Source organism: Poecilia reticulata, linkage group LG22 (genome assembly GCF_000633615.1).
Source record: "Poecilia reticulata strain Guanapo linkage group LG22, Guppy_female_1.0+MT, whole genome shotgun sequence".
Taxonomy (NCBI): Eukaryota; Metazoa; Chordata; class Actinopteri; order Cyprinodontiformes; family Poeciliidae; genus Poecilia; species Poecilia reticulata.
Window position 1 is genome coordinate 24042556 of NC_024352.1, and position 26876 is coordinate 24069431.

Below are 26876 nucleotides of genomic sequence, written 5' to 3' on the forward strand. Positions count from 1 at the left end.
AAATGTGGAAAGTTCCACACTTTTGAAATTTTTTGATTAAGCTCAAATTGTATTTTCCTGAGGGTTTTTTTTTTCTCTCAAATTTTTGACTTTTCAAGCTCAGAAATTTATTTATTGTGGATTTATTTATTGTGTGAATTTTCTGAGATTAATCCCAAATTTCTCAACTTTTTTTTCACAAATGTTTAACTTTTGCGAGTGCCGTAATTTGCAGGCAGCTGACATAATTTATTTCACATTCATAGATTCATAAACACGAAATTATATCTATAATTTTGGTATGTTTTAGTACTGATGTAGTTCCAGTTTGTGCTTCTCAGAGTGAAACTTTGAAGCTCCTTTCGAAACGATTCCACGCCGTTTAGCAGCAGAGGATCAACACCGAATATCATTTCTGCTTCATTTTACTATTTTTTCTGTTGTTAAAAGTGTGTAAAAATATCCTGAAATCTCATGAGTTATTTCCCTTCCCTCAAGCTGCACATGTGGGTTAAGTGCAGAGCTTTGTTTCACATATAAGCACAAAAACCAGCAGGAAATCCTCACTAGACGCTCAGAGCCGCGTGGGTTTCTGCATTCGAACAGATCTTTCTTTTTTTAACGCGAACAAAAGAGGAAACTCTGGGTGTCTGTAGATTATGTGGTTAGACTCTTCTCATTAAACTCTGTTTTTGTGGAAAATGTCTCTCCTGCGTTTCATCATCGGATCCAAACAGAACCATAAGATCCACTGGTTAATTTTTTAATATGTTAAAATGCAGTTGAAGCATTTTCCTCCGTGAAACATGTAAATGTATCATCTTCCTTTAAACTGGCTTCTGTAACTCAGTGCAACCTCTGATGGTGCTTTTATTTCATCAGGTTGTTGCTTCTTAAGCTGCGTTTTCCATTACAGGGAATAAAATTCATCTTTAAAAGTTTGTCTGTCACAGAAATAATGTGCTTTAATGTGAAGAAAGGGAAAATATTTAAGTCTTTTTCAAGGCAGTGCATGTTTAATGTAATCCATCAGGAGAAGAAGTCGGATTGGATAATCGGGAAACCCTGTTGGGCAGGTTGGACATGTACGGCAAGCCATTTTATCATAAAATCAATGTCACCTGAACTATCTGTACTTACATTCCAGATATCTAAAAATGAGTTTTGACCACATTTTAAGATAACTAGTAAGGATGCACTGATGTAAAAATTTGAGTTGATGTCAACATCCGACATTAAAACGCTGTTATGGCCGATTTATACTGATATTATATATATTTATCTACCATTTTGACACCAAAAGAAAACCAGAAACAGACGGCAACATCTGGACATGTTGCAATTAAAATTAAATCAATTAATCCATATGATAAGTTAAAATGAGCTCAATAATTTTGATTTGCATGATTTATTGTTTTTCTACCAAAAACTGGATGATAAAAGTTTTCAGTCTGATGTTTTTGTCTCAGCCGGACATTTCTTTGAAAAACAATTTTATTTACAGAAACTTTATGATTCATTACATTTTTTGTTTCTGTTGTTTTGTTTATGTATTTATTTAAAATGTCTTCCAGTTCCAGTGTTATGAAACTGAGTGTATATTGAGACATTATGGTATGGGTCAGATAAAAAAATAGCTCTTCTGTTTCTCCCAGTGCTAGCTAGAAACAACCAATCAGAGCCAGGAGGCGGGTCTTAGCGCTGTCAGTCACCATCACCCATCCCCATGCTACGATGCACAGCCTGTCGTCAATGCTATGGCTAGTTAGCCGGGCCACCGATGATTGCAAAAAAACAACAGGAAGTTGTTTGCACATTTAGCAGCATGTTCATGAGAATGACTGACAGCGCTAAGCGCTGGCTCTGATTGGTTGTTTTTGGCCAGGTGTGCTGCATTACCATAGTAGCTAAGTGGAGGAGATTCATTTTTTCACAGATTATCTGTCTCACATTAAACTGTTACAACATGGTGACAGTTTCAAATATGTAAAAAAAAACATTTTTTATAAAAGTTGTTACTGCAGCTTTAAGAAGAACTTTATCACTTTTCTGAAAAAAGGTGGAGCTTAAAGAGAACCAGGAACCTGCGACTGTTCAAAATATTGGCTGGGAACAAACAGAGCAGAGCAGAAAGTGAGCGAGAGAAACTAGTAAATAGTTGTGTGTGTGTGTGTGTGTGTGTGTGTTCATTGTTCATGGATAGCTGCGTAAGACTGCGTGTGTGGATGAATGTATGTGGGTGTGTGTGTGTGTGTGTGTGTGTGTAGGTGTTCATGTGTAACTATCCAACAGGGGACATGCGTGTCATTTTACACTGACCAACAGGGGACTCACCGTTGAAGAGGGGACATTTTGTAGGTCCCCTCTTGGAAATGACCCTGTTTTAGGGTCAGGGGTTGCAGTTAGGACTAAGGTGTGAATTGACTTTTGGTTAGGGTTAGGAAAAGGGTTAGGTATGTGATGGTTAGGGTTAGGAAAAGGGTTAGGTATGTGATGGTTAGGGTTAGGAAAAGGGTTAGGGTTAGGCTGTAGAAATGAATGGAAGTCAATGGAATGTCCCCTGTTGGATAGTAGCGTACGACTGCGTGTGTGTGTGTGTTAGCTCTGGAGACCCCGGAGCTTCTCGTCATGATGGACCGATCCTCTGATCTAAAACACGACGTCCTGATTAAACAGCATCTTCGCTTTGAAAGGTCTTCATCTTTGCTGCACCACCGACTTTAAATCAACATGAAAAGTTTCACAGCCATACAACTGTTCATTTCTTTTATTGTAGCTTCGTGTGAACCATTAATCTTTATTACTCCACTGCCTGACACCAGTGTTGTATATTTTTATACTCTCAGCAGCAAGGTTTTCTCTTCTGATTATTTTTTATTTTATCTCTCTCCAGATCGTGAATTTCCTGGAAAACAAACATCATGAATTGTTTTATGGTGATAAATAATGATGATATCTTCCTATTTCTGTTGCCACTCATGTTTCTGAGCTATAAACTGACCTGAAAGCCTCATCTGTCACATAAAAATGGAGTTTCTAAACAAGTTTACTTAGATTTGAAGAAGAAAAAACTCTTGTGTGGTTTTTACTGAGGTTTTCCACCAAATTAGGCTGCAGAGGTAAAGTTATCATGCCAAACGACTGGAAAATTCCTTATGTCTCGTAATATGCTAACCAGTTTGAGATCTTATTTTACAAACTGGATATTGGCAATTATTAATCTGTGCAAACCAAAATTAAACATGGCGTTCCCCAAGGCTACATTCTAGGGATACTTTTAGGCCAGTCAGTGTTGGGAACACCTGAGCTAATATGTTGATATCACAGCTAATTTTTAGCATAGCAGTTTAGCTAACTTTGAAAATGTTCACCGCACTTAGCTTCCCGAAATTCATTTTCCCAGATAAGTTCAGAAGCGCTAGTTTACTAAGTTTTAGCTCTTTGTTTTGTATTTACATAGTTTAATGTTTATTTTTATGTAATTCTGGAATGTTTCCATCATTCTTACAATGCACTGGATGACACAATTGTGCTACTAGATGAGCTAATATTTCAGTTAGCGCTTTAGCATTTATGCTAACTTTACTTTAGCATACTTAGCTTCCCTCAATTAATTTTTCCAGAAAATTCTAAAGTGCTAATTTACTTGTTTTGTAAACTTTTAGCAGAATAAAGTTTGAAGTTTTAGTGATTAATGGCTAAGAACTATTTTTAAGTAGCTAACTGTTTATACTGCTGCTCTTATTTTGAAATGGGTGCTAGTTGTTTACGCAGCTCTTCTACTTGAGCAGGATGATTTAATGCATGTTGTGTCATTGAAACATGGAGGGTATTAACATGCTTGAATTCAGTGCTTTAGCATTAGCTTCCACTAAATACCATAATGCATAGCATGTTAGCGCTACTAATGTTTATGATTAGAGCTTTAGGATTAGCGCTGCTAACTTTTCCATGTATTTATTGCTTTTAGTGTCATTTTCCTTTTTTATTTGTTTCTGTATTTCCCTGCAAACTATTTTTGAATTACAACACAATAAAAATAAACCTGCCTACCTCCTTTGCTGTTTGGACGGAGTCTGTAATCCCCATGACATTTTTAGCCTGAAGTGTTTAGCAGTCTGAAGGCCACTGGAAGCTTATCAAAATGTATCACACACAGTACAGTTAGCGTAGCACCAACTACAGCCTTGCAAATTATCTGCTCTACAATCTCCACCATCCAACACCCAGGGGACGTCATGCAAATTGCACGTTTCAAATGGTGTTGGGCTTTTAGAGATTAAGCTCCCAGCTTTCAAAACATCTCCCCTAATGCTCAGTGGAAGGACCGCAGACACTAATGTCAGCATCTCAAGCCCTGACTGAGCGAGTTGACAAAGAAACAAACTGCTGGGAAATTATCAAATCATTAACAGTTATAAAGGAGTGAACGTGATAATTCACTTTATTTCTGTTAGCGACCCATGTTATTTTCTCCAAACGTTGTATATATACATTAATGCATAGTTGAAGTGGATTACTTTACTAATTTATTGTATTCAGATATTAAAGGTGACCTATTGAACAAGTTTGAATAGATTTATCGGCTGTACAAAACATGTTAATTTGATTTTTTTACACAAAACTATTCTTAGACCCTGAGATTTCAGTCAGTTCTGTATATTTTGAGCTGTTTTAGGGCATCTTGTCACTTTAAATCCAAACAATGTTTCGATTCGCAACTGTACAGCCGTAAATCTTTGAAAAGCAGAAGTGGAGCCTCCTGCGCAACCAACAAGACTACTGGAAGTTGTTTCTGGACGGCAAGTCGACACTTGTCTTTTCCAGCAGCCATTGTACAGCGGTAAAACCAGTTGACCAAACATGGCGGAGTTCCGCTGGGTTGCTAGGTAACGGGAAAAATTCCGTTGGGTTGCTAGGTAACAGCACCATACTCATGTAAGGTGACTTAGTCTGGAGATTTTTGAAGCAGCTCGTTTTCCAGACCCCAAAAACATAAATTTATATTAAAACAGAAGCTGTGTATTTTTTTAAAGTGCTTGGACTGATTTTAGAAGCATTAGAGAAACAAATTTAAGTACAAAAACATTCAAACTTAACCGTAAGTGGTTTATCTTCCAAATACAATTTAAGTGCTACTTTGTGTTGGTCTGACACAAAAATTTCAAATGAAATACATGAAATACACCCCGCAGGGTGGCTGGGCTCTCCCTTAGAGATAGGGTGAGAAGCTCGGTCATCCAGGAGGGACTCAGAGTAGAGCCGCTGCTCCTCCACGTCGAGAGGAACCAGTTGAGGCTCGGGCATCTGGTCAGGATGCCTCCTGGACGCCTCCCTGGTGAGGTGTTCCGGGCACGTCCCACCAGGAGGAGGCCTCGGGGAAGACCCAGGACACGCTGGAGGGATTACGTCTCTCGGCTGGCCTGGGAACGCCTTGGAATTCCCCCGGAGGAGCTGGAAGAAGTGGCTGGGGAGAGGGAAGTCTGGGCCTCCCTTCTGAAGCTGCTGCCCCCGCGACCCGACCCCGGATAAGCGGAAGAAAATGGATGGATGGATGGATGAAATACATTGAAGTTTTTAAGGCAAAACATCCAACATTAAACTTTTCATTCTGTTTTTTATTTTTTTAAATGTATAGAAACAGAAAAAGTCTTGGGTAATTGGTCCAATTTAGTGAAAACCACTTCATAATTAAGCTGTTTAGTGTAAAAAACTGATAAAATACACTGAAGTTTGTTATTGTAATGCAAAAAAAGTTAGAGGCATGAAAAGAAACACTGCAGATTGTGTGTGTGTGTGTGTGTGTGTGTGCGTGTGTGTGTGTGTGTGTGTGTGTGTTATTCTTCTTTCTTTATTATGCAGCTGACAGTCAAACGGTACAGCGGCTGTTTTTCACCGTCTCAGTCAGAACCTTCCTCATTACAGAACAACTTCACACAAATTTACCATCCGGCTCCGACAGAAGATAAAACATGATTTCACAAGAGCTGGGATTGATTCATTAGACATGGATTTAGTTCTGGGTTTGTCTGTGTTCGCGCGCTTTGCGGCGGTTTACTTGCTGTGCCGACATTTCTCTGCGTTCTTGTTAAAATGCCAGTTTAAAGGCCTCAGTCCAGGCTGGAAAGCCAAACGCCTCAGGCAGAAACACTGAATCCATGTGAAATACATTTGTTTTACATTTCTGCAGCATGAAAGCCTTCTCATTTGGCAATTATCTATTTAAAACCCCAGGCATTCGCCAGCATGCTTATCTCAAGAATGCCGTTTAATTTAATGGCAGTTCTTCACACGACTCGACTCTTCATCTATCAAATACCAAACAGAGTTTATTTTTTATTATTATAGCTGATTTGAGGTGTGTGAAGCCAGAATAGATCAGTAAGGTTCAGCGTTGATGCGAATGAAGCTTTTTGTTTACTTGTTTGTACAAAAGAGAAGACAGACGTATTCCCATTCCTGTTTTCTTTAAAGATTTGTTTTTTTTCTGCAGCAGAGAAAGTCTCTGATTATTCAGTCAGCCTGGGGAAAACCTTTTATTCATCTTTTCTGATTGAGTGGAAGCCGCTTCCCCTGAGCCGCCATATTGGTAGCTTCCTCAGCTGTTTGCATACAATGGCCATTTTTTAGACAGAGTAAAAAAAAAAGACAAGAATGTGATCGACAAGAATGTGATATTGATATAATAAAGTTGTAATAATGTGCGCATAAAAGTCAAAGTAATATAAGAATAAAGTCAAAATATTACAAGATTAAAGTTAAATGAAAATAAAGTCCTAATATTTTGAGAATAAAGTTGTAATAATCCAACCCAATCCAACTTTATTTATAAAGCACTTTAAAACAACCACAGCTGATCCAAAGTGCTGTACAGTAAAACACAACATTACAAAAATAAATAAAATAAAAAAAGAACTAAAAAAAAATAATGGGAGAATAAAGTCATATCTAATCTAGCCTTTTCTGGGTTGCCAACACAGTTGAAACAATTAACTCCGTCTGTAAATTTGCTCTTACAGACGATAAAAGCAAAAAAGAGCTAGCTAGCTAGCTTGTTAGCTAGTTAGCTAGCTAACTAGCGGTAGCTGCAACCGTCTGGAGTCAGGAAATCATCTGAGGGAGAAAAAAATGTAAGTCCTGTGGTTAAAGTATTTAAGTCAAACTTTCTCTTTTTTAAATGAAAACATTTTAGGGCTTTATTTTAGACACACAAATTAACACATTTTAAGTTTGAGCAGACACCTGCTGCTAACATCCAGTTCTTGCATTCAGGAGTTTTCAGGTTGAGCTGAGTCGGTTTGTAGGTTTTCACCCTTAATAAATTACTTCATAGTTTTAGAACAGAGTTTTGTATTTAGTCTGGTTTTCTTTGATTATCCGAAACATTTAACAAAAACGGAAAATAAATGTTTCTCTGCAAAAGTATAGCATCTCTTTGGTCTGATTACTGTAAATGTTACACTTTAAATAAAACAAAACTAACTTACAAGTAAAACAGGAGATTATTCAAATTAAATAATATTCCCTTAATATTGGTTCAATTGTCAGATTATTTCACTTTTAACATGACATTTTCCCCCTTTTATAAGTGAAATAATCTGAAATATTAAGGATTATTGACTTGAAACAAACTCCTGTATGTTACTGGAAAGTTACTTATAAATTAGTTTTGCCTTATTTCAAATATAATAAGATATTTGCTCTAGAAATTAGACCAAAACATACTTTATATCATTTCGTATTTCTTGCAGGTTATGCAAAAAACTGGAGCAAAACTATAGAATTTGTCAAAACAATAAATATTTTTACTGATTATAGCAGGAATTATCCACTTTGCTGCATAAACGTTGCTTAGTTTCACCACATTTTCCCTAATGATGGTTTGGTTTGTATATATGTTGAGGTAAAAACCTTAAATAATGAGAAAACATCTTTATTATGAGCATTTTGTGGCTTTCATCTGGGATCTTTGAAGTGGGAGAAGTTGGTCCAGAAACTTGTTTTGGTTTCTATAAACTCAGATTTGTAGTTTATGGACGGCCAGAGGGGCTCAGCGAGGGGCTCGTCTGCTTCATGAGCTGTTTAGGTGGAAGGCGAATTACGAGACACGTGGTGTGATTAATGTTTTAGTAGAAATATAACTGTGACCTGGAGCATCTGGGAAAAATTAAATACACAAACACAAAATGATAAATCAAACCTGATTAGAAGGTTACTGTTCTGGCCAGTCTTATCGGGACGACTGATATATTTATTTTAAGTTGTTTATATAAAATCTGGAAGATTAAACCTTAAATTAATGACTTTTTTTAAAATCTCAGTTTCCGTTTTATTGCTGGTAGATAACTAATAACTTCCTCTTTTAAACTTAATTTTTACTAAACTTATTCATAAGTTAGTTATTATAATTTGACTTATCACATTTCAGCAGGTTTTTTTTTTTACTACATATGCATAATTTCATTAATTCTAGAGGTTTAGTTGAACAGCTGCAGTTTTAATCTAATATCTAGAGCAGTGGTTCTTAACCTGGGTTCGATCGAACCCCAGGGGTTCGGTGAGTCGGTCTCAGGGGTTCGGCGGAGCCTCTGCTGACCGCGGAGGTAAAGACACACTTGTGTAAAGTCGTGATGATGCGGCGCTTTGCCATCACTGGCTGCAGAGGATCACAGCTCACTGATTGAAGGAGCTCCACTCTCAGCAGGGATCTGAACTTGTGTCTTTAATTACTTCAGCAAAGCTCACAGTTTTTACCAAATTCTGTAGCTTTCGGTGAACTTCTAAATCTGCTCCTTAGTCGCATCTTTTCGGGGTTGCTGCTGCCTCTAGTGGCGTGGGGGAGGTAACACAACTAATATAATTACATTACTAAATCAGAATACCGCAAAGTGTTCATTAATTTTTCGTTCTCTTAAGAATGTAGAGCTAATTAAATGATCTAAAGACCTTAAAGTGGTTCCAGTTTCTCTCGATGGCCAACCTGTTGAAACTGTGGCAGATTTTAAATACCTTGGGTCGTTCATGGACAGTCAGACCAACTTTGCTGAAAACACTGACTATATTTTGAAGAACTGTTCTCAGAGACTCTACCTTTTAAGAAGACTTAGTGATCATGGGGTGATCTAGACTCTAGTTGGGTCACCCCTATGTCTTGAATTTGGCGGGGGGGAATCATATTTTATTTATCGCTACAGAAGGGTTCAGTGAAACTTCTGTGTTTGTTACCTCAAAAAAGGTTAAGAACCACTGACCTAGGAGATGCTAAATGTTGTCAGTGAAACCAGCTGTAATTATCGCCGCTGCTCCTTTCCACTCTGATTTATCCTCTAACTTTATTTCTTTATTTGCTCCTGAGATCATTTTTAGAAGAACCGGTGAATCTTTTCCATGTGAGACACGACGGCGTCATTAGCATGTTTAAATAATGTCGGCACACTGAAAACACGTTTTATCGATCAGAAATGCAAGGCGGCTGTTAGAAATGTTAGAAACCAGATAGAAATATACAGCTGAATCGATTAATCGTAATCGATTGTTGAAATTATAGGCAACTAATTCATTGATTAATCATTAACAGGAATATACAGCCTCAATAAGGAGGCAATTGCTGAAAGAACAACCTGATCAAAGATGCAATTATGTCAAAATAGTAAAAAAAAAAATTCAAATAAAATTTTAATTTTGTATTTAAGATAAAAAAGAGCTTTGTCTGTAAATATGTTCAACCCAGAACTCCTCAAGTTATATTTTTAGCTTAATTTAATTCAATTCTGTATAAAATCTCGTATTGATAACCTTTTGCTATCTAATTACTAATCAGTTAATCCTAAATAGATAATTCTCACACTGTGCTTGAAAGATCGTTTTGCTGTCGATCCAACCGTTCAATAAAGAAAAGCTGTTTGTGCATTTTATTCAATGAAATGTTTATTTTCTTACTTAAAAGAAAGTAACATTGAGTAAAACAGTTTAAATGAAAAATCTGAACAACGTGCCAGTTCTTTTTTAAATTTGATTAATCGATTAATCGTAAATAATGTATTTATTTTCCTGGTGGTTGACACAGAGACGTCGTACTCAGAGTGAGCTGGTCGTCTGTTTGTTCGGTTTTTGTTGCTGAAGGACAATTGAATTCGGCCCTCCGTTGCGTTTCAAGCTAATGTGCGTGTTTTGCTTGTGATTCATTAAAGAGGAGCTGATAAAGGTTTCTGACAGGTCATTTTCAGATCCTAAATTCAATTTGTTGCCCTGCGAGCCCAACAGCAGTCTCCGCCGGCCGGTTTCTGCCACGGCTGCCTTTTGTGTTCGAATGGATGTAATGAGTTCGGAATGACTGAGCGAATCGAGTCGCGCCGCTCTCGCTCTAAATCATCATTTCAATTACACCCGGGGTCAGCGAATGAAAACACGGCACAGACATGCCCTGCTGCACCTCAGGTTCGTAGGAATGCATTACTGCTTGCTGCACACCTGACATTCATCATGCAGAATGTGATTTGTTGGAATGACCTGCGACCTCTGAGTGGGTTCACTGGTTGGTTTATTCTGCAGAGATTAGCGTGTGGATTTACATATATTACCCTGCCAACTGAGAGCACTTCTATAAAAACACTCATTTGTGTAAAACTGTATATAGGTTAAAAGCAGGAATCCATTTGAGTGGTATGTTGGAGACTTAGCAGACCGGCACCTACACAGAGATTTAAAAGCATTCTATGGTGAGCTCAATCTGCCTGTAAGCTAAAAAATATAACTGGGTTTACGTCCAATGTCGGGAAATTACGGCGCTCCGCTTACATTAATCCACAACATGGCGACAGCAAAAGTTTAGATAAAAACATCAGAATCAGTTGGTTGTTCAACAATAACTGAATATTTTTTAGAAAACGGCATCTTCTGTCGAGTATTCATTACCCAATCGATGTTTACATTGTCACAATAAAATACTTTTTGATTTTTGCACCTAAAACTTAACAAAATACTAAAACTACCACTATAACTAATGAAAACCAAACCAATAATAACTAATAAAATATAAGAAACTAACTGAACTAGACAAACAAAAAAATAAAACCCAGAAGTACAAATACACCAAATCCTACCAAGTATTTTGATCTAGTAGTTTCTACTACAAATATATTAGTACACTTGTAATAAGACAAAACTAATGTATAAGTAGCTTTTCAACAAATTATATGAGTTTGTTTAAAGTAAATAATTCCTTAATATTGACAAAAACATAATGGTTCCTTTGGCAGATTATTTCACTTTCAAATTCAAATTTTAAAAAATACTTTATTAATCCAAAAGGGAAATTAAATTAAATAAAATTTTTAATACATTTTTAAATAAAAATAGCTAAAAATTTCCTCATGGGAAAAATATCCAGTGGTAAATTAAATAACCAATCAATAATTTTTTTCATCAATATTAAAGAATTATTTACTTAAAACAAGAAAAGTTACTTGTAAATCATTTTTGTCTGATTTCAAGTTTAACAAGATATTTGCACTAGAGATTAAACCAAAATACTTGGTAACATTTTGTATTTTTGCTGTGTAGCTTCTGAGTAGTAAGTCAACAACAAAACAAGTTTCTTCCAGCGAATACTGCAGGAAAACCAGCTGACCAGATGTACTGGAGCGCCACCTGGGTTGCTAGGTAACAGGCTGGGCTCTGCTGGGTTGCTAGGTAACGGGCTGGGCTCTGCTGGGGTTGCTAGGTAACCATGCAGAGCTCATGGAATGTGACTCAACAACATGTTATAAGGTAAATAATCTCACTTTTTTGTCAATATTAATGAGTTGTAGCCTTAAAACAAGTTCCTATAACTTGCTGAAAAGTTACCTATGACTTAGTTTTGTCTTATTTCAAGTGCACAGAGATATTTGCAGTAGAAACTCGACCAAAAATACTTGGTGAGATTTTGTGTTTTTGCAGTGCGGGACCCATTCTGCCTTTAAAACATCACATTTCCTTTGCAGAGCATGAAAAACGCATGAGGCTAAAACTGAACATAAAAAATCCTGGTAAATCAATAACGTCGTAAAGAACATTAATCTGGTCTAAATTATTGATTTATGGACGAATGCATAACTCTGTCAAGTTTATGTTTTTCCAATTTTCCTTTTTTTTCTTTTTGCTTCTTATTCCTCACTTCTTTAAGCAGCGTGAGAATAATTTGTCGTCATTCCAGGGTGAAATTAGCAGATACTGGAACGACGCTGAAAGAGGCCGAATCTCTGCAGCGTTTCGTCCCACCAGCTTTCATCAGGACTGAATTAGATATTAAGACGCTGCTCCCCGACGTTCCCGTCGCTGCTAATCTGATTCTGAAGCCGTCTCTGGTTCAGTAATGACTCTACAGAATAATTCTGAGGCAGACATCTGATGGAAGCTTAAGAAACCAATCAGCTCATGCCGGCACGGAGGAAAACCTTTTTATCGTTCGTATTTGTCACGCAGAAAGTGTGTTAAACTGCCAGTAATGAAACATTGGGTTACAGGTTTAATCTGTCAGCTGTGCTGCTGCAAAAACAACAAAAAATTCAGACAAATGTAATAAATTTAACCTAAAATAGGCTCAGCGTTTGGTTGCTATTCCAGCCTGTAGTCTACTTATTCACAGGATCATAATAGTTTTATTTTGTTGTGACTTTCTGTCTAATCTGCTAGTTTTAATTCATGTTCAGAGTGAATATGCCAGTTTTATTAGTTATCATTAGTTAAGTATTGTGGAGTGGTTTTGGAGTTTTCCATTGTGATTTAGTTTTATTTGGTTGTGACTTTTTGTTTGTCTAATTCAGTTAATTAGTTAAATATTGTTTTGTTTTCATCAGTTTTAGTTTTTCATACTGTGTGGAAATGTGGGGGAAAACATTCAAAACAAATTTACAGCCATTATATGTCTTATAAAAAAAAATCAATCTGAATACTACATAAAGTGGGATATTGGGAACACAAACCAGCTATTTATCAAATCAAATATACTGAAATTCTGGGACTTTGTAACATTTAAAACTGCACAATTCATGTTTAAGGTCCGAAATCAGAAACTTCCACACAATATACAGGAAATGTTTGGTGACAGAGAGGGTGGCTATAATTTAAGAGGTGAAGGGTATTTTAAAAAACAACGTATTAGAACAACCAGGAAGAGTTTTTGTTTATCTGTGTGTKGAGTAAATGTGTGGAATGGATTGAATGATGAGTTAAAAAATTACAAATGTAAAATAATTTAAAAAACTCATTAAAACAGAGCTTATTTCATAGCATGATATATAAGATGACTGTTTAATAGTCTATAATGTAATTGATGATTTAAATAGTTTTTAAATAATTGTACAAAATCAAACATGATGTAAAATGGAAACAAGTTGTCTCTTTTTGATGTTCTGACATAATTGACTAAACATTGACGAGTAGGAAAGGAGCAGGACATTATAAGACATTATATCTTCTACCTGCTCCTTTTCAAACAGAAAATATAAAATTTGCATGTCACATGGGCAGAATAATTAGTTCTACATTTTTATTTCTTACGTTTGTTTCATTCTATTTTATTTTGTTTTCTTTTTTCTTGATTGTCTTTTCTGTCTGTTCGAAATAAATAAAATAAATACTTTAGTTAGTTTCAGGCGCGGAACTTTAAAATGTTGTGATTATGTTTTACATGGGTTGGGTGATAAATACTCGACAGAACTTAACATTTTCTAAAAATGTTTTTCTATTTTCTATTAATGTTGAACAACTGACTCAGTATTTTTCCCCAAACTTTTCCAGTTGCCATTTTGTGAGCTGAAGCGCCGTAATTTACTGAAATGTGACGTAAACTGCTTATAAATAAAAATGTATTTCCCATCAGTTCTAACGGCTAAAATCAGATTAATAAACACAAAAATGAAGAATGTTACACTTATAATTTAAATATGATTTAGATAGTTTATTAAATGCATGATATAGTTCCAGTTAGTTATTATTTTTCCCCATTAACTGCCATTTTTATTTATTTCAGTTAACAAAAATATGCTCTCAGTTTCAGTTTTCTTTGGTTTATTCAGCTTGACCTACATTAAATCATTTTAAAAAAACAGTTCAGGAACTAAATGAGCCTTTCTGGTTTAAAGAACGAACCTCTGTTGTGTCCCAAACCAAGCAGCACTTTGTCTGCAGCCACGATAATTTGTTCTTCAAGATAACAGATTATTGGGCATAAAATTGTATTTTTGTCCCTACAAGGTGGTTTTCCAAGGAGCCATTACTCAAACCGTGACATATCTCAACACAGTGTTCGCCGTGTCCCTAATAAATTTGAGCAAACGGGATAAAAAAAGGGCAAAATAAGAAAAAATGAAAAGTATCTGAATCGTTTGACAAAACACGAGAGACCCGACATTTCAGACTAAAGTTTATGGAAATGTTTTAATATTAAATATGATATAATGTGTGATATATTATTTTGCATTTTGTCGTCATGTTTGTTAACAAACATGACAATTTATATAATTAACAAAAAATACCAATAAAAAGTTAAAAAATCAGTTTCTGTCAATTAAAAAAAACTAATAAACTAACAGAAACTGCAGGTCTGTGTCTGGTGAATTTTGGTAAATTTTACTCAAGTAAGAGCAGGAATACTTTATAATTAAATTACTAAAGAAAAGCTAAAAATACAGCATCGTAAAAATACTCATAAATTATTTTCAAAGATGTAATTAACTAGTTCCTGTTTAACTCAGCAGCTGATAGAAATTTTTTTTTAAATAAAAATAATGATTTTAGTTTTTTTATGGACCTTCTTAAAAAACGGTCGGACCTTTTGATCTAAGAGAAAACTCAGATTTTTAAGAAAACAGCAATTTTTGTTTTACAGTATAATCTCAGTCATCTTCAGATTAACTCATTAATCTGTACATTATTTGTTCAGTTTAATCTCTCGGGGTTGAGCTGTGGACGTTTGTCCAGCTCTGCTCAGCAGGGAGCCGTTGAGGCTTCAGACACGTTCACACTGCAGCCTGAAGTGACTCAATTCCGTTTTTTTTTTTTTTTTTTGCCGGGGTCGTTCACACTGCCAGTAAATGCGACCTGTATGTGTTCTGCAGTGTAAACTGGCAAACGACCTGAAAGTGTCCCGCATGCGCACTAGAGGGCGCAATAGCGTCGGCGTTCTCAGTGTTCTGCCAACCGCCAGAAGAAGAAGAAGAAGAGCTCAGTGTTTGCGGAAGTAAACATGGAGGTTAACGGTGGAGCTTAGCTTATATATTTGAAGTTGTTGTCCGGCCGGAGCAGCATATTAACAACTTAATCCTCATATAATCCATCATGGTTGTTGTTTTTCTTCCCACTTGCGCGTATCAGGACGCAGAATAGTGAGATTTGTTAAGAATTAGTGACGTTCAGTTTGGATGAATGCGGCCTGGACGTTATGGTCGCATTTGAATCGGATACGTATCGGATATGGGTCGCATTCGAAAAAGAATCTGACCTGTGCTGTTCACACTGCCATGATTAGATCAGATTCAGGTCGCATTACGTCAAAAAAAATCTGAATTGGGTCACTTCAGGCTGCAGTGTGAACGCACCATGTGGCCGCCTCCATCAGCTGCTGTGATCAGAGGCCGGCCCGATCAGCCGAACGTCCCGCTGCCGTCCTGGCAGCGTTGACGTCTCCACTTGCTCAGAGGAGCCATGACGGCTCAGGCAGGCATCAGCTCTGATTCTCCGGATGACGGCGTTTTACGGGACCCGCGACAGTTTATGGTGGGTAACTTGGAGGAATGAGGTTTTATCCACAGCTTTTATGATGCAAGAAATCCTCAGGGGGACATCTGTTTTTATCTGGAAAGATGAGCAATACTCCGCCTCATTTGGAGTCAGTCGAAATAAAAAGGCCATATGTCTGAAACATAACACCTACACATGCACCTAATCACTTTAAAGGGGCAGTATCATGTATTTAGTGTCATTTTACAGCGTAATCAAGTAACTATGTTAACTTCAGTTGTTAAAAAATGTGCATTTATATCAAATATGACATAAAAGTTACGTTTGGGAGGAGCTACGCTTGGAAGGCGGAGCTAGGCCCACCAACAGCTGAACAGTTGCCATGGATTAAACTAAATGTTATTATTTTTGATTTAATGATTAATGATGCAAACATGGAAATAATTAAAATTTAGTTCATTTTATATTAATTGAAATTTAATAATAAATCTCAAATCTTCACGATAAACAACACGATAAATGCCCAGCCCTAATTCCAAGGTATTTAAAGGAGCAGCATTATGTTTTTCAGGCACATGGTGTCATTTTATAGCATAATCAAGTAAGTATGTTAACTTCAGTTGTTTATAAAAAGCTATACATTTCTAATATGACATAAAACATTGCATTTGAGGAGGAGCTACGGCTTGAAGGCGGAGCTATGTCCACCCAGCCGTTTTGCAGAGCCATATGGTTGCCATGGAGACTAAAGGATTTCTCACACATACATGAAAGGATCAAGGTAACACTGTATATTTTTGATGAGGAAATGACGTTATAACATGATGCAAAGCTAAAATAAATTAATTTTACATGATACTGCCCCTTTAACTCGACTGCAGAAGAGGTGGGTTGTTAAAGGAGAGTCTGTTCCAGTAAAAAGCTTAACCTTAATGATACTTTCTCAAATTGGTAGCTGAAAACACAAATCAAAATAAAAACCTGCCATTTTGTCTGCAGAAACTATCAGCTTTTGATTTCTCTGTTAGTCGGGCGTTAAAGGATCAATTTTCCTCTCTAATCCTGACAGATTGCTTCGTTTAGACGTCATCATTAAGCTGCCACAAACCAGGCAGCGAAGCCGCCTAGACGCCCCGGGAAACCCCGAAATCAATCTGCTGCACCTGCTGGGGAATACTGTAAAGTGAGTTTGTTCTGCGTTGTTTTTACTTACTGCTGCCAATTCAGGTCTGAAAGTCCCAGAGAGGAAATAACGTCACAAAAAACAGGATTAAATACGGATTTCAAGCCTGGAAGCTGGAAAATGGCGACTGGCATCGACTTATTTCAAATAAACTGAGCTAGAAATCAAAAACACTAAATCTTACCAAGGATTTTTTTGTTTCCTTGGTAAGTGTACAGATGTCTTAGTACACTTTAAATAAGTCAAAACAAAATATAGGAGTTTGTTTTAAGTGATTCATTATTGAATGTAAATAAAAAGTACTAGATCCACTTTGAGATGATTTCTCTTATGACAAAATATTTTCTTCTTTTACTTTTGAGTAATTTTATTATGAAGTATTTCTGCTGGAGTAACATTTCTGGATTTTCTACACACCAAATGAAAATAAAACATGTTTTAACCAAACATTCACCAGACACAGACCTGCAGAACAGAAATTTTGTTCATAAGTTTTTCATCAAAACAAACTGATCTGGAAACATTTTATTTTTCATTACTTCTATGAATTATTCTCATTTTCATCCTTAAAATGCCAAAATTTCCACTTAAATTTACATTGAAGAATGTAAAATGAGTTTAATTTTTTAAAAATATTTAATTGATTGATCATTTGATCAGTTACTCGGTACTTCAATTGACTTTTTACCAAATACTTTTTTACTCTTGACAAACTTCTTGGACAGCTTTTACCTTTACTTAAGTAAAAATATGTTTAACTTGCGCTCCTCTTACTTTCTTGAGAATAATTTTTGACATCTTTGGTAACATCTAATTAGATTTTCATTCAAATTTGCAATTTTGTCAAAATGTATTCTTGGGCCGCACAAAATCAATTTAGGGTCCGCAAATGGACCCCGCCCCCCACTTTGAACACCTTCTTGCTTTTAGGCCAACCTTGATTCCGACGGAGCAGAAAGTATTAACGATATCTGAGCTTCAACAAAGCCATTTAGTTCTCTGAATCTGTAATTTCAGTTTTTTAAAGGTGTGATTAATAGGATGTAATTGGTCGGTAATAACTTGAGAGTCTGTCCTAATTACAGCTGGAAGCCATCCAGTCCGTCCCAAGAGATTCACACGCCGAAGAAATTCAAATTAACATCGAGCCGTCCTGCAGAGATATCCAATAACCACGGTCTGCAGAGTGCAAATACTTCCAACACATAAATTCATATTCAATGGAGAGCTGCTACGGTTATTTAAATACTTACTGCTGTCAGAAGGTCAATTGCGGAAAGGATTTTGATTTATTTGTGGTGTTGAATAATTCTAGATACTGTAGTGGACCCACTGAACCAAGGTTTGGTTCTGTTTTATAAGATTTTAGAAAAATCACTACTGAAGTAGCGGCGAGCGGCGCTGTACGTCTGACATGAAAGCACGATGCTGCCCTCTGCTGGTGGGAAGGAGAAATTACACGAGACGGATTTTAGCAACATGGCGATCAGACACTTCTCTCCAGAAATAAGAGCGAATTATCGCCATTGTACACAGAAAAATGAGACCATATTCACCAGGAAACTGTCACTTTCAGGTCAATCTCTTTACATTTCTGAGCTCAGGAAATTTAATATTTAATTTTTGACATTTTTCAAAAATAATTTTTAAAAAACCCTCTTTAAGCCAAAAACAAAGCTGTTTCTCTAGAATATTTCAGACTTTTCCCAAGAAAAATAATGTTTGTTCCGATAAACTTCTGAGAACATTTCTGTTGCTGCCCTCTCCTGATACAAAATGAGAGTTGCACGTCGAGACGGATTTTAGGAACAACCACCTCTAAAATAAAAACTAGACTCCATTAGAGCCATTGCAGATAAAATAATTATAACATTTCTAATACGTTTTGAAGTTAAAAACTCCTGGAAAACATGGAAATTTCATGAGCTCTAAAAGCTGAAATTTTGCTAGAAAAACTCAGAAATTCAATTTCAGAAATTTTCAGAGTTGCAAGTTTAAAATTTTCCTCTTGATCTCAGAAGCTGCCGTGTCATTTCCAGTAAATTTGAGATTAATCTAAAAATTTCTGAGCATTTCCCTCACAATCTGACATTTAGATCTCAGAAAATGTTATTTGTAGTAAATTTCTAAATGTTTTTGGCATAAATTAACCCCCTTCTCCAATGGCCCTAATAAATCGCTGGACTTATAAATACATATTATATATGAAACCTGTAAAACAGATAAAGCAGATATCAGATAAAATGTTTGGATGAGTGAATCTGGAAAATAAAATATTTTTCAGAGGTAGAAATAAAACTAAACATCCAGCACTTTATGATTTTACCAACACTGTGGTAAAAAAGACACTAACAGTGAAAAATATGACCAGAAGCATTTTGTAAACATTTACTTAAATTTTTATTAGCCACTGAAAGCCAGTTTAGACGAGAACGCCGTATTGTTTCAGAACGTCTGTGTACTTTGCGATCTTGCTCTCGACGTTTTTCTCCGCCAGCTTGGTCAGCTTGATCTGCGTCTTTTTCTTTTGGTAGCGGAGCTTCCCCTTCTCCTTCCTCTTCTCCTCCAGGGTGGCCGTGATGGCCTGGTACTTCCAGCCGACCTCGTGGGCCAGGCGGCCCAGGAGGGCAAACTGAGGGGGAAAAGACATGAAATAAGCACTAAAATTTAGCTAAAAAACATGAAAAAGCTCATTAAATTCAACATACTAGCTTAAAAAAAACATGGAAAACATCAAATTAATTTAACACTTTAAATTAAAAAAACAAATCATTAAAAGTAACATTTAGATTTAAAATCATGAAAAACGATGAAATGTAACATTATAGCTTAAACATTAAAGACAGAAAATATTAAATTTAACACTTTAGGCCTTAAAAACAGAAAAATCTAATTAAATTATACAATTTAAATAAAAAAAACTTAAATTTAGCATTTTAGCTTAAAGCAAATGTATTCACCTTACGACTCGGCTTCAGACGCACGATTTTAAGAGCAGCTGGGACGACCATGCGCTTCCTCTGCAAAACAAAACCCAAAGTTAACGGAAGAAAAACTCATTTTCCATCCATTTATTCCTAGATTTAAATGTCTCAGGGATTTTTTTTTCTCTCTCTCATCTGAAGCTCAGCTAAGGGAGTTAAGAATAAACATCATCACAGACGAAAAACCTCAAATAAAAGTCAGATTGAAGCATTTCCCCCACCTTGTCGTATGGCGGCGGGATGCCGTCAAACACCTTCAGCCTCTCCAGAGCCGCCTGGCCTCGCTTGGTTTTATGAGGCAGCATTCCTAAACACAACAACATTATTCTTTAAAAAGATAAACCTTTTAACATCAAAGCGCACAGGCAACATTATCTGCATTTATATTAAAAATATATCTTCATAAGATTAAATTTTCCATTAAATTTACTTCCTGTCTTCTTTGGCGTTTGCGCCAGTAGTAACATCCCAACTCATGTGATCAAAAACATTTTTTCAGATTGCCGTGTTTCCATTAAGATAATTTATCTTCAAAGTGTCAAACTGATCAATTACACAATGAACGGAAACGCAGCTGGTGATGCTCAACTCAGCAGTCAGATCTGATGTTTGGCTCATCAACCGAGGATCAGATTCGGGATAAAAAGCTTCATCACTGTTGAGCAACGCCAAACGTATCACAGTTTTTCATTTAAGTCTCTTTCTTACCTCTAACAGTCCTCCAGAAGATCCTGCTAGGAGCTCTGAAGTGATAAGGACCACGAGACGGATTGGTGTTCATCCTCTTACGCAGGAAAGCCAAATACTTCACTGTTGGACAATAAACATCTGGTCACACCTCAAATCAACCAAACAACAACTAGAGCTGCTGCTGCTGCGCTCATGTCTCAGATGGTAGTGCATGTAAAGTATTCTCATGGTCAATGAAACTCGAACAACATTGGGTAAAACATCACAGACGAGCAATTCCAATAAAAACCCTGAAAATTCAGACTGAACTCACGTTTGTTACGGTAGAAGTTGCCAGAGATGTTGATGCCCTCGCATCTCACCACCACCACTTTGTGTCCTGACGAAGCAACACAAATACGAGTTAAAGATTAAGTCACATTTGATTGCCTAGGTGGGAAAATATCAAATTAAATCGTACCTAAGAGGACCTGTTTAGCCACAATGGCAGCAAGTCGGCCCAGTAAATGGCCTCTGCCATCAAGTAGCAGAACCTGTCAGAGAAAACACAAAAATAAAGATTTTTCATTATTTAGATGCATTTTGCTTCATTAAAACGGATGAAATCCAGTTATTTTTCACACATTAAATCCAAGTGTTGGAGAAAGGACACATGGAAAAAATGCTGGTATTTTTGGTATCACACTTTGCTACCCACTTAGGATTAAAGAAAAAGGAAATCATGCTGATTTATCCACAATTTAAAAGTTTAAATTCTTAATAAAACCAAAGCCTGGGCTGTAATAACAAAATCTTTAACATGAAAACGTAAGGGGAATAAACTGAGTAACATCCCTAAATCTTAAAAAGTATTTGTGAAACAAAACCCATGATGCAACAACCATCACAAAATTTAGATTTAAATCTGAATGTCCTTTGTTTCAGAACCAGAACCTTCAGTCCCGTTTTTAACTTTAAAAATATAACTTGCACACCCTAAATTACGTTTGTGGTTTAGCGTCAAAGCTAGGAAAATTGAGACTAGTTTAAACCGCAGCAGTTTTTATTTTAAACATGCAACTATGCTTTTCATTACTACACAATACTGTTTTAATGTTGAATCGTTTGTAAAACTTCGTCATAGTTGCTACGGAGTCGGTAAAGGAGCATTGCGAGCGGCTAAGCTAACGTTAGCATCAACCACACAACACGATGGAGTCGTTTCAGAGGAGAAGCGTTGAAACCTGCTATAACTGTCTAAGTCTATTTAATTACATTAAGCTTAAAAGACCGCTTCCCAATACAACAGAAACAGTTCGGATAGTGAAGCTGAACGTGTGGTAAAGGGAAGCTGCCATGATGGAAGGCATGTTCACAGAGCTACGGCCAACCGCCTGTCATTACCCTAAAAATGCTGCGTCTCATAGAAAACTGAGAATTAAAGAGGCATTATATCGATAGAATATGATTATTTTCAGCATATTTGCTATGACGGGCTGACAAAAGACGACTCAAAAGTTAAAATAGCAAAGTAAATAGCTCCGCAGCGATTGCTCACCTTATTGAACCGGTCCGCCATGATGTGCGAAAAGAAAGAAGAACGGGGCTGCTCGCGGTAAAAGGCAGGGGCAGCCGGAAGTGACGAAACTTAGACTTCTCCGTTATGTACGTCTTGCTATAGCGCCATCTATGTATGGAGGAGGCTGTTTTATTTAAATGCAATTTTCTACGTTATTATTTTTTTAATTTGTATTAATAATAATAATTGTTATTGTTAGTAATAATAACAATATCGAAAATTAAATAATTATTATTCCACCTTTACACGTGTTTCTGGTTGGAAATTTGACAGTAAAACATTAATATTGCCTCCAGTCAGGGAAAAAACTATGTTGACAAAAATAAACGATTCATTTTAATCTAGAACTGCCAGTGATATTAAGAATTTGAAAACGACAGCCATTGCTTTTCTCTTTTAGTTTTGATTGCCATTGTACAGAAATATTTTTAGATCTCCACATAATTTGCAAACATGCATTTCTAACACACTGGTGACCCTTTCTGCATGCAAACTGCAGAAAGTTTCAGCTTAGAAGGTATTTTGTGACGTTTTAAAGTCAGACTTTGTGCTTTAACATTCTGTATTTAATTAAGTTTTCTGTTAAAAGCATCATGTCACTGCAGCGGTTACGTAATCGTCTTCCAGTATCTCTAGGTAACATTGGTTTAAGTCATATTACTTTGCATAAAATTAACTATTGAAAGCATTTTACAGCTTTTTTTTGTCTTCATAGAATAAGAATCTAAATGTTTGGATGATTTTAATTTGTAACCACCTTGGTATACCAGAGCAGTCCCAGAGTCCCAATACGTTGAAATAAAACAAAGAAAACCAGCTTTAAGTGTTTCAAACTTGCAGTTTAATGCACAATTTTATTTATTTAAACGATGCAAAAAGCTCATGTTGACAAACACAGTTTTAACTGTACTTCATGACAGTTTGTGATCTGAAACATAAAATGCACTGATCAGAAATTGCAATGTTGTTACTACAGCAATCAACCAAAACATCAGTAGATGAGGAGATTTAATAACTTTCAGTCAACAGCAACTTCCACACATTCATGTCCTGCCTGGTAAATGCATGCAGCAACAGGTGTTATGAATAAAGGCAAAGGAAAATAAATGTAATTTTTTTGGACTGCTCCACTTAGTCGTCATGCTTCAGCTTCCTGATCTTTCCCTTGTGGCGATCAATCTCTCGCTGCAGGCGCTCGATCTCCTTCTTGTGGTGATCGATTTCTTCCAGGTGATGCTGCTTCAGGGCCGCCAGCTGCTCCTGCTCTTTCCGCCTTTTGTGCCGTTCCACAGACAAACATAAAAAAATAAATAAAAAGGAAGGGAGGAAAGTAAATGTCAGATTTTTAATAATTAATCCACCACATTAGATGTGTTTCCAGCAGCCATAAAATTGTGCAAACTGAATTTACGTAAATAAATCTACTCAATGAAAACACACCAATTTTGAAAAAGAAGTTTTTCGACTAGCATGAGGTGGTTTCTCATCCATGATAAAATAACCTGCTGGAAATTTAAATTACAAAAATAAATCTGCTCAATGGAAACATGGCAATTTTGGAAATAATCTCACTGTTTTTGCTAAAAAAAAAAAAAAAGTTTTGCACTAAGATGAAATTTTTTTTGGGCCAAATTAAAATAAAATCTGTTTTCATTAATCATAAAATTGGGAAATTTAAATTATGAAAACAAATTTGCTTAAGGGAAACACTTCAATTTAAAAAAAAACATTTAATTTTTCATTTTAAAGTTTTTCAATAGGATAAGGGTTTTTCAGCCACTGAAAACGTAAAAGCTGTGTTTCCATTAAGCATAAAATTGCACAATTTTAAATTACAAAAATAATTTTGCTTAATTGAAACACATAAATGTCAGAGAAAAAAAGAACAAACAAATTTTTTTTGCTAAAAACAAATTCCGCCAAGATGAGGTGTTGTTTCGGTCATATTAAAATAAGATCCACACGCCGTCAAAGTGTGCAAATTGAAATTACGAAAATAAATGTTTTATGAAAACATGGCAATAAAAAAAACGTAAAATTTTTGATAAAAAAAAAAGTTTTTGTGCTAAGATGAAGTGGTATGAAAATACGGCCAGTATTTCGCATCACAAGGGTCATGTGATCAACTATCGAACGTTACTACTGGCGAAAACCACAAAGACGACGACAGGAATTGGTAGATGGATGATGTTTTTATTCCGGCTGCCACAGCATCACACATGTGTCATTCTAAGGCGTTGAATCCATCAGTCTTCTATAAAATGGCCGACTATAACAATACTTCGACATATGATGGATGATTAGCGCTAGCATGAATATTGTCTCATGTAACTGTTTACATCCGTCGCTCCCATAATTTTTAGGATTATCGCGTGAACAAGCGTAGTCCCGTGTGATTTCAGTTTCATCTCTTATTAAACTGAATCACCGCAATAGCAAAGCTGTGTTTTCTGGAAATTAGCAGAGTTAGTTTTAGTAACAAATATTTTGTAACGCTGCTACTGTTGGTTTAAATATATATAAATAAAAAAACGTACTTGAAATACATTTCCTCCTCAGCAGCTTGCTTCTTCCCCATGGCGCCGCCCGCCTCCCTGATGGAGCCGCCGCCGCCTCCGCCTTTTCCCGCACCTTTTCCCAGCTCACCCAGCTGCAACAGGTGGGACAGAGATTCAAAGAAAAAGACTGAACTGAGTCCTGAGGGGAAAACTGCTTATTATTAATACAAATATAATCATAAGCAACATATTATATACAAAATGCAATATTATAAGTAATTTAAATATGACCTAAAAAGGCGTTTGCTTTATTGGCGTATTTTGATCTTCTGTTTTAAGATCATTTTTAGAGTTTTAAGTGATAAATATCCAAATGTAAAGGTCAGAAAATGCATGTTCTACTTTCTAGCAACTCTTGGTTAAGTTAAAAGGTTTTATCACGTTACTGTGGACATATAAAAATTACAGATTTTTTTAAATTTTAGTTTTCTGTTGCATGTAAATCAGAAATTAACACACCCAGGTTTGATTAATGTCTAAACTGTAGAAAACAGCATGTTTGACAGCATGAAATAGGCGAAAATATCTAAAAAAAAAAATCCAATTCATTCAGCTTGAATGGCTCCTTCCTTTTTATTCACCATGAATAATTTAAATCATCATTTTAAAACTTCAATTTGCATTTAGTAAGGTAATTTTTCACTGACATGAAAATATTTGAGTGTTAAAAATGAAACAAACCAGATTTTTTATATATATATGGAACAAAAAAGAGTTATAAACAATGACATGAATTAGAAATGCACAGTTAATAGAAGTAACACTGGCTTGAAATATTAAAGAAATACCAGTTAAACAAATGAATACACGCTAAAATACTTATAATGATTTAAAAGTAAATTCACAAATAATAACATGCATTGAATATATAAAAAATTAAAAAAATTTAAACAAATTATTTTTCAAAATGCTATAAAAATTATTTAATAATCCCTGATGGAAATTAAAATCTTTGTAACGCTTAATTTCCTTCAAAGTGTTGTTGATGCTTCTGCAGCAGTCTCTGTTGCAGCATTTCTGAATAAGCTTCTGACTGAAGACAGTCTGTGGCTCAGTGATGTCTGTGATTTCACAGCAACAAGTAAATTAAGTACAGGAAATAAAATTTTAATTAAACAAAACTGAAACTGCAGTAAAAACAAACAAAAAAATACAACTCCTATCACAAACTTCAGTTAGTTTCAAATAATCTTAACTATGAAAAGCCAAACAAAGAGGATATGTCTCAAGTTTGCTGCTTTCAAACTTGAAAATGCAGGAAGTGATGCTTTGCTATGAGTTTTTATTTTTTTACTTCTGGTTTTATATGAAAAACTTCTGAGTAGAAATAGAAGGACTGCATCTAAATATTAATGATAAGTTATACAGTAACAACACAACTGAGTCAGCTCAACTTCGAAGGTCAAAATCAGGTTTAGAAATAATCAAAAATAATAAAATACTGATGTGTTTTACTGTGTAACCTGAGCAAAAACGATCACAATAGGTAAAAACAATTCACAGATCCTCCGTTATGACGCAGCTGGTAATTGATACACCTTTTACAGGTCAGATTTAACCAGACACATTTTACCCAAATCACTAATATAGTCTAGAAACCATTACTGGCCATTTTAAACCGATGTTATTCCAATCATGTTAGGTTTTAGTTAGCTAAAAACATGTTGAATGACAGGGTTGCGGTCTGGTTTTCAAAGCAGCCAGGAGGAAAAAGACGTTTATTACCTGATCGGAGGACATTCTCAGCTGGGATGTGACAAAACTCCTGATGTTTAACCTCAACAGCCTCGCCATGTTTGACCGTCAGGCACAAAAACAACGCTGACACTGACGGTTTGCCCTTGTCCACAGAAACCAGCCAGTGGACCGTACCATTAGCAGCGAAACGGAGGGGCGAGTCCGCCTGCTCTTTTGGTCTAAACTCTGTAGAAAAGAATCATTTTTATGTCGAATGGCGAAAACATATTAAAACGTTCAAAAGTGACTTTGTAAAACTTTAGTTTGTAGAAATAAACGTAGTTTAGTGTGAAATAGCTCTACCTACGTAATGGTACGTCCCCCAGCGTAACATCTTACGTGATTTACGTATCTGTCGACCCCACGTTGATACGGGTCGTTTTCGCTTTCAAGGTAAAATCTTCAAATTTACTTTTTCCTGGAAATGGATCAAATATAGAATTTCAAAAGGGAATAAAAAAGTT

The 26876-nt window shown here is 35.9% G+C and overlaps 2 protein-coding genes and 1 long non-coding RNA gene across 3 annotated transcripts; 1 reads left to right on the forward strand and 2 right to left on the reverse strand.

The window, feature by feature from the left end:
• Positions 1-7047: 7047 nt before the first annotated feature.
• LOC108165832 (uncharacterized) lies at positions 7048-16958 on the forward strand. Its single transcript, XR_001776148.1, has 3 exons — positions 7048-7109; positions 15543-15738; positions 16772-16958. It is a non-coding gene; the product is annotated as an uncharacterized LOC108165832 (long non-coding RNA).
• Positions 16959-19259: 2301 nt separating this feature from the next.
• rpl13a (ribosomal protein L13a) lies at positions 19260-22135 on the reverse strand. Its single transcript, XM_008399906.2, has 7 exons — positions 22097-22135; positions 21020-21092; positions 20873-20938; positions 20578-20679; positions 20091-20176; positions 19846-19905; positions 19260-19517 (listed from the first exon to the last, which is right to left on the reverse strand). Exons 1-7 carry the CDS (start codon positions 22115-22117, stop codon positions 19308-19310), a joined length of 618 nt encoding a protein of 205 aa, XP_008398128.1. The 5' UTR covers positions 22118-22135; the 3' UTR covers positions 19260-19307.
• Positions 22136-22935: 800 nt separating this feature from the next.
• Positions 22936-26535, reverse strand: atp5if1b (ATP synthase inhibitory factor subunit 1b). The gene is made up of 3 exons (XM_008399905.2): positions 26401-26535; positions 24655-24767; positions 22936-23390 (listed from the first exon to the last, which is right to left on the reverse strand). Exons 1-3 carry the CDS (start codon positions 26467-26469, stop codon positions 23249-23251), a joined length of 324 nt encoding a protein of 107 aa, XP_008398127.1. The 5' UTR covers positions 26470-26535; the 3' UTR covers positions 22936-23248.
• Between the last annotated feature and the right edge of the window lie 341 nt (positions 26536-26876).